We start from the raw sequence: 13,711 nt of genomic DNA on the forward strand, positions 1-13,711 counted from the left end.
CTGCACTGCCACCTGCACCACCACCAGCACCACTGGCAGCAGCAGCAGCCCCAGTAGGCAGCCGACCGAGGCTGCAGGGGAAGGGCAGGAGCCTCCCCCCATCACTGGCAGCACCAACACCAGCACCGCCACCAGCACCGCCAACTGAACTGCCACCAGCACCGCCACCAGCACCACTGGCAGCTGCAGCAGCCCCAGTGGGCAGCCGTCCGAGGCTGCAGGGAAAGGGCAGGAGCCTCCCCCCACCACTGGCAGCACTGCCACCAGTACCGCCACCTTCACTGCCACCAGCACCTCTGGCAGCAGCAGCAACCCCAGTGGGCAGCTGTCCAATGCTGCAGGGGAAGGTCAGGAGCCTCCCCCCACCACTTGCAGCACTGACACCAGCATTGCCACCAGCACCGCCACCTGCACCACCACCAGCACCACTGGTAGCAGCAGCAGCCCCAGTGGGCAGCCATCCGAGGCTGCAGGGGAAGGGCTGGAGCCTCCCCCATCACTGGCAGCACCGACACCAGCACCAGCACTGCTACCACTGTGCAGCCGTCGCCGCCGGCGGATGGACTGTAGTCCTGCCTCCATGGAGTGTTATCCATCCTGCCCACTGTAATCCTTGTGGGTATGACACCCAGGTGAGAGATTGTGACCTTGCACTCCCCAAGATCTGCATCACAGGGCACAATGCCCCCTCCAGAACCAGTGGAAGAATGCATCCACTCACTGCATCCTTGCCAGGATGAAGCACACTGGGCACAAGGCCCCCTCCAGAACCAGTGGAAGAAGGCATCCACTCACCCCCTCCTTGCCAGGATGAAGCACACTGGGCACAAGGCCCCCTCCAGAACCAGTGGAAGAAGGCATCCACTCATCGCATCCTTGCCAGGATGAAGAACGCTGGGCACAAGGCCCCCTTCAGAACCAGTGGAAGAAAGCATCTACTAGAGACTGTGGCCTTGCACTCCCCAGGGCCAACCTGTGGGCAAACCACTCACTTGAGAAACTGTGGCCTTGCACTCCCCAGGACCAAGCAGTGGGCAAACCACCCACTTGAGAGACGGTGGCCTTGCACTCCCCAGGACCAAGCAGTGGGCAAACCACCCACTTGAGAAACTGTGGCCTTGCACTCCCCAGGACCAAGTAGTGGGCAAACCACCCACTTGAGAAACTGTGACTTTGCACTCCCCAGAACATCGCAGAGGGCATGTTGCCCCCTCCAGGACCAGTGGCACTGTACCATTTTCCAGCTGAGGTGCCCCCCTATTTCCCTTCGCCCTGAGGTGCCTGTGTATTTTCAACCTGATGCCCCTGGAGTGTTCTCTCCATGTTGAGGCAGGAGTCAATTGGGGTCTTGACCTATGTGATATGTCCCTGTGGCCCGCGGACATTATGGACTGGGCAGTGTCCCTCCATTTGTATATCTGTAAATACTGTTTTGATTTTTGAGGACGTATTTCTCGTATTTTATTTTATTACACTCACTTAAATCACTTCCTTTTGTCCTTGCATTATTCCTGAGGGGTACGGGGTGGATATGTAATGTTGTTGCATCTGTTTGTGTGTATGGTGTTGGAGGTGGGGGTAGGGGTGTTGTGTGTTGCGTGTGTCTGTCACTGTCTTTTTCCTCCCCCTGTGTGCTAGGCGGCAGTACTCACCGTGGTCGTCATCGCCGGTGTTGGTATTCCTGGTGTAGGAGGAGGTAGACTAGCATAGGGAAGATCTGCATTTCAGACTCCATTGCGTTGTGGTTCTTCCCTGAGTATCCAGAGGTGAGTCCTTTGCCTTCTGTGCACTGTTTTCGCCATGCTTTTGACGTCGTTAGTACCACCCCAGAAAAGGTGGTGGATAGGCCAATTGTAATATTGTGGGCATGTCTTCCACCTAGCTGTTGTTGGTTACTGCCACAGTGCTTTTTGCTACCGCCCTGGCGGTCGGTGTGTTAAAGTGGCTGTTTGTGTTGGCGGTTTCCGCTGTGGTCATAATTCTATTTTTTTTTTTACCGCCGCTTCATCACCGACCACCAGGATTGTAATGAGGGCCATAGTGTTTTGGAAGGTTTCCTTGGATTCCAGGGAATTATTGATGGTGAATAGCAATTGCATATCTTCAGTATAGCTATAGATTCTGACTTGCCTTTCCTTTAATGAAAGCACTGGTGGGCGAATATACAGATTAAAAAGATGAGGGTACAGGAAAGATCCCTGACGTACCCCACAGGTTAGTCAGACCTTGGGGGGAGTAAAAGGGGATAGCCGGACTGATTGTGAGTGGTCCTTTTAAAATGATGTGACCCAAGCCAGGGCTGAGTCCTGTAGACCTGTGGCTGAGATGGTTGGATAGGGATGGTCACCCTGTCAAGATTAGATAAATCAGAGAATATACTAAACATATTTGTAGAGACTAACATTTTGTTGGAGAAAAAGGCAGTCTTGGCATGCCTAATTAATTTTTTATATTATTTGAGGTTTAAGGAGTATACTTCCTTTTCTCTATCGAATAATTGAGCCACCATGTTTGTTCTGCAAGGTGGAAGTGTGATTTTAGCTGTTTTTAACTCTTCTGAGAACCATTTAGATGCATCATGTCATGTGGCTTGTTTGAATTTTCGAAGGGGGGCATGTATGTTACTGGCTGCTGTTAACCAGTTGGAAATATCCTCCACCTGACTGTCTATGCTGTCATCTGGTATGGGTAGGGTGGTAGGTAATGATTCTAGAAAGAATTCGAGATCTTCTTTGGACCAGTTTCTGTGAAGAAATCCAGGACAAGGGCAAGGTTTTTCAGGGCTCAGATCGATTATAGATAATTTAAGTTAGCATGGTCGATGACTAAGGGGGGCATGGATTCTGCAAGGAATTGTGGGAAGTGTTGCATATGACCCAGGGGTCTATACACAACTGCCAGATAAGGGAAGAGATTGGAGAGTCAACCGTAGGTATAACGAATGGTACAAGACTTAAAAACTTAAGTTGTTTCTTAATTACAGCAGCTACTCCTCCCCTTATTTTGCCTGTGGACCTGTTTGTTTGAGTAAGGAAATAACCTGCTTGAAGAGCCGCTAGGATGTCCGGGGAAGATTTGTCTGTTAGCCAGGTTTCTGTTAACAATAAAATGTCCGGAGTATCAGAGTCAAGTAGGTGGAATATTTTTATCTGGTGCTTGACCATAGATCTAGTGTTGAGGTAAATGACCCTAACTTCATCCATTTTAGGTTTGGGAGGGTTGTGGTTCATGGATGATCCTGTGATAGATTCGGACGGTTTAATCAAATCTGAAGCAACGATCCTATCATTTAGGAGATATAGCTTTTTTAACTTAGCCAGAGTATAGGGATCTAATTGATAGCTTACTGAACAAAGATGTTTAAGAGCCTCTGAGGCTTGCAAAAATAAATGGGCATAATGACGTGCCCCTGGTCCTGACTGACCGTGGATGGGTGCAGACGGGCTTGCCTTTGTTGATTACTGCAACAGTACAGCCAACATGTGTTTCTCAACTATTATACTTGCCGTTTTTTCAGAGCTTGTTTCTAGAGCTTGCCTTTTCAAGCTGTGTACTATGAAACACAGTTTGTGGCTGTCTTGCTTCAGACATAAGTTGCAAATTCTGAATGCCTTTTTTTCTTCATGCTTAGATTATTGCAATTCAGTTTATCTTGACCTATATGGTCAACTGATTCGCAAGCTACAGCTTATTCAGAACTATGCTACTAGACTTACATTGGGTTTAAAGCTAAGAGATCATATTTCTCCAGCTGTAATCTCCATGCACAGACTCCTACCGAAAGGATTACATCTGAATATTTGTGCTTTGTTGATAAAGTTATACACTTTGAGCCTTTCTCTGTTGCTCCAGCATGTCACATGGTACAACCCTAGGTGGTTGTTGAGATCTAGTAGCTAATTTCTTCTTGCGATCCCCAAGTATTAATGTAAAATATTTGATGCCCATGGTTTTTCCATGGCCACAGTGATTAAATACCTTCCCATCTTCAGCAGAAGGAAGACCTTCGTATAGTTAGGAAAGCCTTAAAGGTCTAGATTCTCTAACAACTGATAAACATATGTCATCCTTCTAATTGAGATGTGCTTTCTGTTTTCCAAGGCCCTCAGTGGACCCAATTCTTGGTGCTGAAGTTGTTTAAGAAAGTGGCACTACTTCGACTTTTCTTTAACTAGGGTCCAATGAAAAATATGTCTTGTATATACTATCAATTATCTTTTGAGTTTGATTTGATGGGAATAAAACAAGTCGATCGTCAGGGTTTTATATAGATAGATTGTAGATTGTATTCTGGCACTCACAATAATATCTGTTGGCACGGAGGATGCCTTGTTGAAGAACAACATTTGAGACGTTTTGCCTTATTTTGATTGTTATGTGCTGCTTCCTATGCCTATAATCTGAATACCAGATTCTAAACTAGTTAGCTAGATCATAAAGGAATTGAGACTGCTCTTCCTGGCCTCCCAGAGATCCCATTAGCGTACCATTGGCCCTACTCTTATGGAAGGCAGAGAGCAAAGCTTTGGAGGGGGCCAGAGGGTGGCAGGGTTAGCTGGCAAGGAGTGGGTATTTATTTTTTTCATCTGGGACAGGGAGGAGAAGTTATGTTATGTATGGCTTCCCAATTACTCTTATGCCACTGTGTAGCAGTTGAAAGTAGGTGGGGATGAGTTTGGGGACCATAAGTAACAAAATGATTGATGGGTAAATATAGATGGGAGTAACAGCAATATTTTTCACCTTGGGGTTCAGCGTGACATCAAGAATCGCTTTTGTTGTCCATTTGATGTCACTGAGAGACCCCCTAGGAAAAAAAACGCCCCCTTATTCACTGTTACACATCTTTAATTCTATATGCTGTCACATGCGGGGGGGACTCTGCCAAGGATAATAAAAGATTAACATTATTGCTCCCTCTTTGGAAATACTATAGACATTTTCGAGCATATTCTACTATCATATATGTCCCTGCCAAAGTGAAGGCAAATGCTTCTTAGCTCAGTTTCAAAAACATCAGGTTTGTGGACTATCAAAGTAGCTTTTATGTGGTGTTTATGAGGAGCAGATTGTTTTACACAATTGTTTATATTATCAATGTAGTTTTTTGATAATGAATTTAAATCCCTTTTTATAAAAGGGTAAGTATGTGATGAACTTTTTAAATCTACGTACGTTAGCATACTTTTTGTTTCTACTACATGTATAATGATTCATGTGAGCCTACATATAACAAACAAATGCAAACCCGCATTTTCCAACAGGCTATTAGATGTCCTGTCATCTGATGGATTTAATTGATAGTGTATTCATCACCTAAGTACATCCCAGAACAGGTTTTCACCACATCAGATGGCTAACAATTCCATGTTTTCACAAACAAAGAGGTTGTCGAAGAGCCCTCTCAAATTAGTCTCCCGATGTCGGCAATCCCTATCTTTAGGTATCAGGGAGGTGCAACATTATTACACTTCCATGCGAGTTTTCCTTGTTCTGTAAATGAAAGAATGTGCACCCGGAAAAGATAAGGCCTTGCATTTTGTGAAGAACTCTGAGAAATACCAAGATGGGAATTTACTCAAGTTTTCTTTGTATCCCAATATACGCATAATGAGTTGTCTAGAAATATAAGAGGGAATGAGGAGGGCTTGCTAACGTGAGGGATTTAACAGTTATAGATTTCCATCAGCAAATCCTTGTGTCGTCACTCATATTAGCCAGGAATTAGATACTACACGCGCATGTAGCAATGTGTCCTTATATCTCTGAAGTTCAATCTGCTTCTGCCATAAAAGTATGAATGCATTGGTATTTATATAGTGCAAACCTAGCTAGGAAGAAACAGAGGACTGTACATTACTTTGGGGACGCTCTGCAAGATTGTGTACATCTAGTAGGGATTATATAAATACAGTTTATACATTAAATGTCACATTTGTAGGCACAGGGAGCTTAATTGATTTGACCAGACTCACAGGATGTAGATTTAAGAGGGATTCGAATCTGGGTCCCCAGGTACCAAAGTCAGAATCTCTAGCAGCCAGGCCGCTTCTCCTTAAAGCCAGATGTTTTTGTAATAATTGAGGCCAATATCTTATGCTATTAAGGCCCTCATTCTGACCTTGGCGGTCTTTTCGCAAGACCGCCGAGTTACCGCCGCGGTGAAGACCGCCGACCGCGGCGGTATGCCGCTGTGCGCATTCTGACCGCTGGGAGCGTTCCGCCGGAAAACCGCCAGCAGCCACACTGGCGGTCGGCGGGAAAGTGGAGACTGGTCAACCTCCACCGCCACGCCAGCAGAACACCGCCCACAGAATTACGACCCACATTTCTGTGTGGCGGTCTTCTGTTGGCGGTCACCTCCCCATGGCTCCTGTCACCTCCCGGAGGACCAACGCACAAGGTAAGTTGATCGTCCGTGAGGGGAGGGGGTGGGGGGGTGTTGTGTGATGTGTGCGTGCATGGGGGTGTGCGTGTGAGTGTGTAGAGGGGGTGTGTGAGTGCGTGCATGCGGGCGGGGTGTGCTGCTGTGCCTATGGGCAATGTGTGTAGTTCGGCGGGTGCGCATGTCGGCATGTATGTGTGCGGGTATGTGTCCCCGTTGTGTATGTGTATGTGTAGGGGGTGTGTATATGTGCATGTTGGGGGTGTGTGCATGTCGGGGTGCGTGTATGTGCATGTCGGGGTGGGGGTGGGGAGGGGGTTCGTACCACCTCTGGGGGGTGGCAGGGGGGTGGAGGGTGTGGGGGGAGGACTCGGGGGGGCAGTGGGGGGGTGGGGGAGACCCCTATCAGTGCCAGGGAAGGAATTCCCTGGCCCCGATAGTGCCTACCGCCATGGTTCGCATGGCGGTTCCCGAACGCCAGAAACCGTGGCGGTAAGCAGGGTCATGATACCGTTGGCGGTCTTGGGTCGACCGCCGGGCCGGAGTGCGCAGACTCCAGCCCGTTGGTCATGACCGCCGTGGCTGTCGGAGTGGGGAAGTGGCGCGTGAGAATGCCATTTTTAATACCGCCGGTCTGTTCGCGGTCCGACCGCCGCCTCTCCGCCGACCGCCAAAGTCAGAATGAGGGCCTAAGTGTCCTTTGCATAAATAATTTAATGTCCCTGATGAATTACAATAATACCTTTAACAGCTGCCATCCACTGATCGTCTGATGGTACAATACACACACGTCTGTTTTAATGAGCTCCTTGTGTCCTATGCGTTGCCTGGAAATGTGACTATTTCTGATGACACGCATGCCTAGCAAAAAGCGATTACATCTGAATATTCCCATGTACATGAACATCTAAATTTCTGCATAGATGTTTGCGCCATCACTGAAGTATACTTAAAGTGGTGCTTCTAGACTGCTGTCTTACTCAGACCATCACAGCATTTTATTACAGTTTGTCCAAATACTAATAAAGCCTTCCTTTGCTGCCAAACCCCCCCCCCCATGACATACCTATATGTATGAGGACAGGTCACTGACCGTAATGAAGTGTTTATTTACTATTCTAACTACACGCGCGCTTTGATAGTAGGGAAGGTTATAAAGCGAACTGAGGCAAATATAACTGCACTTCTACTTTTCTGATGCACTCGCTCGGACTACGGGGACCAGTCTTCCTAACGCGACGGTCCTAATAAAGATAGTGTTTGTCTGGAACTGACTATGTTTACCCACGCTATGAGGACCGAACTGGCCCTCACATCATGGGCTATACATGCCCACACACACACACACTTTTGAAATTACTTCAGAAGGAATTAATTTTATTCTGTGTAACTCAACGTCGTGATAGTCTGCACGAGATAAATGTTATACGTAACATAAATACATAAATAAGCTGGCAGTAGGCACAGTTGGGAATTGCAGTTGATGTGGCCAATGGACTATTCAAAAGTATGTTGATAAAGAATGATTTGAAAAGGCAGCAGATGATTAGCAGAGCACCAAACCTCAAAACACTGACAGTACATGTAAACTTTTTGTCGGAAAGCAGTTAGTCCTGTGAAGCTCTGTGATTTACTTTTGCGAAGAAGTGGGATACGTAACTTAGGGCCAGATGTAGCAAGGCTTTTACGCCTGGCAAACAGCGAAAATCGCTGTTTGCGAGGCGCAAAACCCACATCACAATGCCCATTCCCATTTTGCGAGTCGGTAACCTGGTTATCGACTCGCAAAATGGGACTGCGAGTCGCAAATAGGAAGGGGTGTCCCCTTCCTATTTGCAAAACGCAGCACGATTTAAGATTGCTTTGTGACCGCAAACGCGGTCGCAAAGCAATCGACACTGGTGGTAACCCATTCGCAAAAGGGAAGGGGTCCACATGGGACCTCTTCCCCTTTGTGAATGGCCTTGAAAACATTTTTTCAGAGCAGGCAGTTGTCCATAGGAAACTGACACGTTTCATTTTTTCGTTTGTAATGCATTACAAAAAAAAAAAAACTGCTTTATTTAAAAGCAGTCACAGACATGGAGGTCTGCTGTCTCCAGCAGGCCACCATCCCTGTGAGTGCTGCGACTCGCAAGTGGGTCACAAATTGCGACCCACCTCATTAATATTAATGAGGTTTGCCTTTGAGACCCCCTTGCGACTCGCAGATGGTGTCAGGGACACCATCCTGCATCCGGCATTGTGACTCGCACATTGCGAGTCTCTCAGACTCGCAATTTGCGAGTCGCAATGCCAGATTTTTCTATATCTGGCCCAAAGTCACATATACGAGGAGTATATCACGTTTAGTTTTCTGCACTGTCATCACAGCTAGAGCTAGGCTATTTGTACTGGCTGTAAACTATATTCATTCACTACATTTCTCTTCCAACCCGATAACCGATTTTCCTGATGTCAGGTTATATTGCGATATAATTGTGTGCGCCTTTTTTACTGTCTTCGGTGTAAATACCAAGGGTCGCACTGTTGTCATGTCTGACAAATTTTAGAGTATTTCAGTCTTGGGTTTGTGTAGCATAAAAAAAGTTATGTTCTCTCTCTTTTTCAGTTCTCTGCACGGCTCCAAATAAGTATGTTGTTGTGGATGCTGCAGGTGCAGTCAAGCCTCAATGTTGTGTGGACATGTAAGTAGTTCTAATTATTTTTAATCCTGCTAAGATTTCTGGCAGTTTCAGAAGGAATACATTCATTTCTCTGACTCTGTTACCCCTTTTAAAAACAAGCATTGGTAAAGTCAAAAGGTTTTGCCTATGCAAGACCTGTTTTTGTTGTCAGTGTACTTTAAAGATGCAGCATATCTCAAAGTAAATAAAAACAAGGTGCTGCGGTGCGGTCAGCGTTGATTGCTTCATAGTCCTTTGTTTTTATTCACCTTAACTCCTTAGCTGCTGGGCCTTTTCTCCTCGAGTGCTGACCCCTTTTTTGGCTATTTGGGGTAGTTCGCATTTAGGACTCCATAACAGTTTTTTTCCCACATAAGGTATCCATGGCAATATTATGTCTTTTTTTTCCCAACATCCAGGGGATTGTACAGGTACACAGGATTTGTGGATACCCCAGAAGGGGACCAATACAATAGGCAATATATAGCAAAAATATGATTTTATTTTAGAAAAATAGGGAACAAGTGTTCCAGATGAAAGTGTCAGATTGTTTTCCCTAAAATGGCACCCACAAATGGTTTGTTGTACTAAAGTCACCATCTTCTCAACCTACTTCACTTGTGGTGGAAAACTGTGTGAAACCCATGGGTGATCCAGAAAAGCAATATATTTCTGAGACATAGATGTAATTCCAAATTCAGTAAGGGGTCATATTGTAGATCCTTCAAGGTTTGCCCAAGGAAAATAACTGTTGAAACAAAGAAATATTGAAGATGAGTAGGAAAACAACAGTCATTTGTGACAACATTTTCATCTGTAACCTTTAGTCACAACATCTGATTGACAAAAGCAATATACCATTATGTCCTCTAGACCCGCCTGCTTGCAGTGATATATAGGGTTTGTAGGTTCCCCAAGAACCCAAGGTACCCAGAACCTACCACCATGTTTTGTACTAAGTACAGACTAGTTCTTATAGCAAAATAGGCAGAGTGAAAAATGGGTATCAAGAAAACTTAAGTATTTCTGAAATGGGCACAAGATATAGAGTTTAGGAACAGTGATTATTTCTACATTTCTGAATTTGTGGGAATCCCTACTAGTGTATGATTTGGAGGTTTTGTTTCAAAATCTCATATTTCTTATACACTGGCTTACATTTGAAAGGCACAAATGCAGCAGAATCTAAATGGTAATAACAAATGTCCTACTATTCTATGCTCCAACATGTCTCCTGATAAAAATGGTACCTGACTTATGTGGGTAGGCCTAGTGCTGGTAAGAGGAAATGGCCCAAAATGCAACATGGACACATCAAATTTTTCCACCAAAAACTGACACTCTTTTTCCAATGTGGGTAGCTCTAGATTTTGAACCATAGCTCAGCTGGCACCTAGGGAAACCTAGCCCACCTGTACATTTTGAAAACTAGACACCCAGGGGAATACAGGATAGGCTGACTTGGTCTTTCTGAACAGGTTTTTGTTACCCAGAATCCCTTGAAATCCTCAAACTTTGATGAAAAAACACATATTTCTCATATTTCTGTTGTGGATAGTTCAGGAATCTGCGGGGAGCCACAAACTTCCTTTCACCCGCATTCCCCCAAGTCTCCCGATAAAAATAGTGCTTCACTTGTGTGGGTAGACCTAGTTCCCATAACAGGAAACGGTCCAAAATGCAACATGGACGCATCACAGTTTACCTCCGAAAACTGACCCTCTATTTCCAATGTGGGAAAAGATAGATTTTGGACTCTAGCTCACCCAGCACCTTAGGAAACCTAGCCAATCTGTACAGTTTTTAAAACGACCATTAGTTGTACTTTCACTTTTACAACAAGAACATCGCACGCCATGCGTGCTATCATCATAGTTGTAAATAAAAAAAAATACTTCAGACTGCTTGAGAAGCTCTTCCCGGGCCGCCTGAACAAAAAAACATAAAGGAGTCCCTCTGGTGCTTAGCACTAGAGGCGCCTTTAAATCCCTCCCTGGTAATGGCCAGTGGCTGTCAGAAGCACCAGAGAGGTTTATTTGTGAAAGCCATTGGTTGGCACAGGCGCTAAAGAGGTTAAGACACGTTGCACAGTGGCCCCTGCTGCAGTGCAGAATGCCTTAAATTAGCACGGGGGTTTGGGAGTGGCAAACAACCCTCTCCTCTGGTGATAACATGTGGCATAATGGCCAGGGCTGCTCACTGTGGAACCGATTTTGAATCTCAGCGTTGTCTCAACATCAACGCAAGCACAGCGCAAGTAATGAGAAGATGAAACCTAATAAACTGACTGCATACAAACAATGGCACAGCAATGTAAGGAGTAGGAAACTAAACAATAAATAGTAAATGTTTAGTTCCTGTAAATCATCCGAAAACTATTGGCTATTTGAACAAAAGCTGCAATGGGGAGAAAGTTTGATCTTGAAAGCCACTGTTATGACATGTACCTCTTGTTCAGTCTATTTTCTTTGCACCCATTTTGACTATTTGTCATTTCTTTGAAGTTGCTTATTGATTTTATGTGTGTGTTTTAAATTCAAGTTGTCACATATAAATAAAATTGTGTAAAAGGACAAGCCATATTTCTGAAGAACTTAGGAAGGCATTCAATGCAGGAAGCAGTTGTCCTCAGATTGGTTGCCACATATATGGTGGTATCAGCTTCTGGGAAAAACCATGGCCAAGGTGGCAGGTTCGCCATGCCTTGACATGATAGAGCTGGCATAACATAAGTGAGCCCATTTAAAGAAAAGAGTAGAGAATCATAGACAGAAAATGTTGCATTATACCCCATATGAAAATAAAATAAAATGTTCAGGTCTTATTGGATAGTCAGCAAATGGGGTCTTAACTAGATTGTCCTTTCTGCTACAAAACACATTTCTAAATGTCACTAGCAGTCTTTTTGAATTTGCAGGGTTGACTGCTCCCCAATGAGAGGTACTCGGATGAACGTCTAATTCATTGCACCCATCCTACTTATCTACAGAGTAATTTGGAATTTTAGCTACAGAACGACTAACCTTCTGGTACTCATGCACCCAGCCTCAATACTTCATCCAGTTCCGATGCTTAGATCCCGCATCTGTAGCTAATAACAGAATCACCATCATTCTTTAGGATCCCTACCTCAGAGTACAGATCTCACACTTAGATCCCCTGTTTGTAGCTAGCGACAGAATTAACAACCGTCATTATGCCCCCTTGCTCAGAGATGGGTGATCATTTGTCACAACCCTTGCAACCCAGGCCGAAGGACAGCAGGTTAATTCCACCTTCTCCTTTTCTAGGTCCTACGTCCTGTGCCCAATCTAGGAAAGTAGGCAACACCTGATTCAAAAAAAGGGAAGAAGTGATGTGGGATTTCATTCAAGAAAGGCAGAGAAAGACACATTTCCAGCAGGATGGTAGGTAGGAGCCCTGGGCTGGACTCTTTGATAGGATGGCACAGAGTCACAGAAGCAAAATACAACTCACTGTCAAAGGAGAAAACAGAAGATCGTGGCTATCATATAATGGGAGAAGGGTTCTTATAACAGGTAAATACTGTAGCAATGCTTGAGCCTGCTTACTGGGTGTGACGGGAAGCATCACTGTAACTCAGGCAAACCCAAAACTTGCCCGAAAACCAAAGACAAGTAGCTCTTCACTGTACTGTAAAGCTGAATCATAGTGGTCAGACCAAAAGGGGACATCTGAAGTCAGGTCAATTAACAACGGGATCTTAGCTGACTAAGCCAAATCACAAGCCATAACTGGTGCAAGATCAGAAATCAGTGGCCTAGTCAAAATACCAAGAACAGTTCAAAAACCAAAAACAGGGGTCAGTACAGGGGCGCTGAAGAAGGCAGACTGAGGGAGCTAACAAAGAAAAAAAAAAAAGTGTTGGAACAGAATCTGGTGTGAACTGTATGGCAAGGAAGGGACTCAATACAGCTGATGTTGCCAGACACTGTCTTCTGCATCTATTAACCCTTTATAAGGCCATACCCTCTGGGACCTGGAAGACAACTACTGGTCCTTTGGTGGCTGGCAAACAATGTTTTAGACCCTACCCCGGAACATGGTGTCCTCCATGGTGTTCTCCCTCTCCTCCAAGTGGTATGCTTGCTAACTCTCTTGTATGACCTGAAACCTGACAGTACCCCACTATTAAATTTGACAGTAAAAAATGGTCCTATAAATCTTGGTGCAAACTTGGGAAGGGGCCCGGACTGAACAGGCCATTGTTAGATAACTAAACTTTCTCACCTGTCTTAAACACTGATCCTATACTATTTTGTCTGTCTGCAAAAATCTTATACTGAGCTTGTTCACTTCTTAGATAGGTTAATGCTGAATCTTGGATCTTATTTATATCTTTGAGAAACAATCATACATAAGGAACTGTGGTGGAGGAAAAGGTAAGTGTGTAAATGTCGGGACTGAACCCTGTGGAACAGAAAAACAGGGAGTATGGTGTTATTGTAGGAAAAGTCCACAATAGGAATTAATTGCACCCACTGTTCTGAATGATTCATCAAAACATTTTAAATAAGTTCAGTTTATGATCCAGTCTTTTCATCTGTCCGTCTGTCTGGGGATGGTAGCTAGAGGACATGAAATGTGCCATTCCAAGCTGTTTAGGCAATGCTGTTCAAAATATAACTATGAATTTAAA

The 13,711-nt window shown here is 44.9% G+C and overlaps 1 protein-coding gene across 2 annotated transcripts in view; it reads left to right on the forward strand.

Moving 5' to 3' along the window:
• The window catches only part of MOSPD1 (motile sperm domain containing 1), a 158,820-nt gene that overhangs the window by 85,103 nt on the left and 60,006 nt on the right, over window positions 1-13,711 (forward strand). For both annotated transcript variants that reach the window (XM_069212487.1, XM_069212488.1), the window contains exon 3: window positions 8,997-9,072. In XM_069212487.1, coding sequence (XP_069068588.1) covers window positions 8,997-9,072 — 76 coding nt within the window. The remainder of the gene's footprint in view (window positions 1-8,996; window positions 9,073-13,711) is intronic.

Source organism: Pleurodeles waltl, chromosome 2_1 (assembly GCF_031143425.1).
Source record: "Pleurodeles waltl isolate 20211129_DDA chromosome 2_1, aPleWal1.hap1.20221129, whole genome shotgun sequence".
NCBI classification, from domain to species: Eukaryota; Metazoa; Chordata; class Amphibia; order Caudata; family Salamandridae; genus Pleurodeles; species Pleurodeles waltl.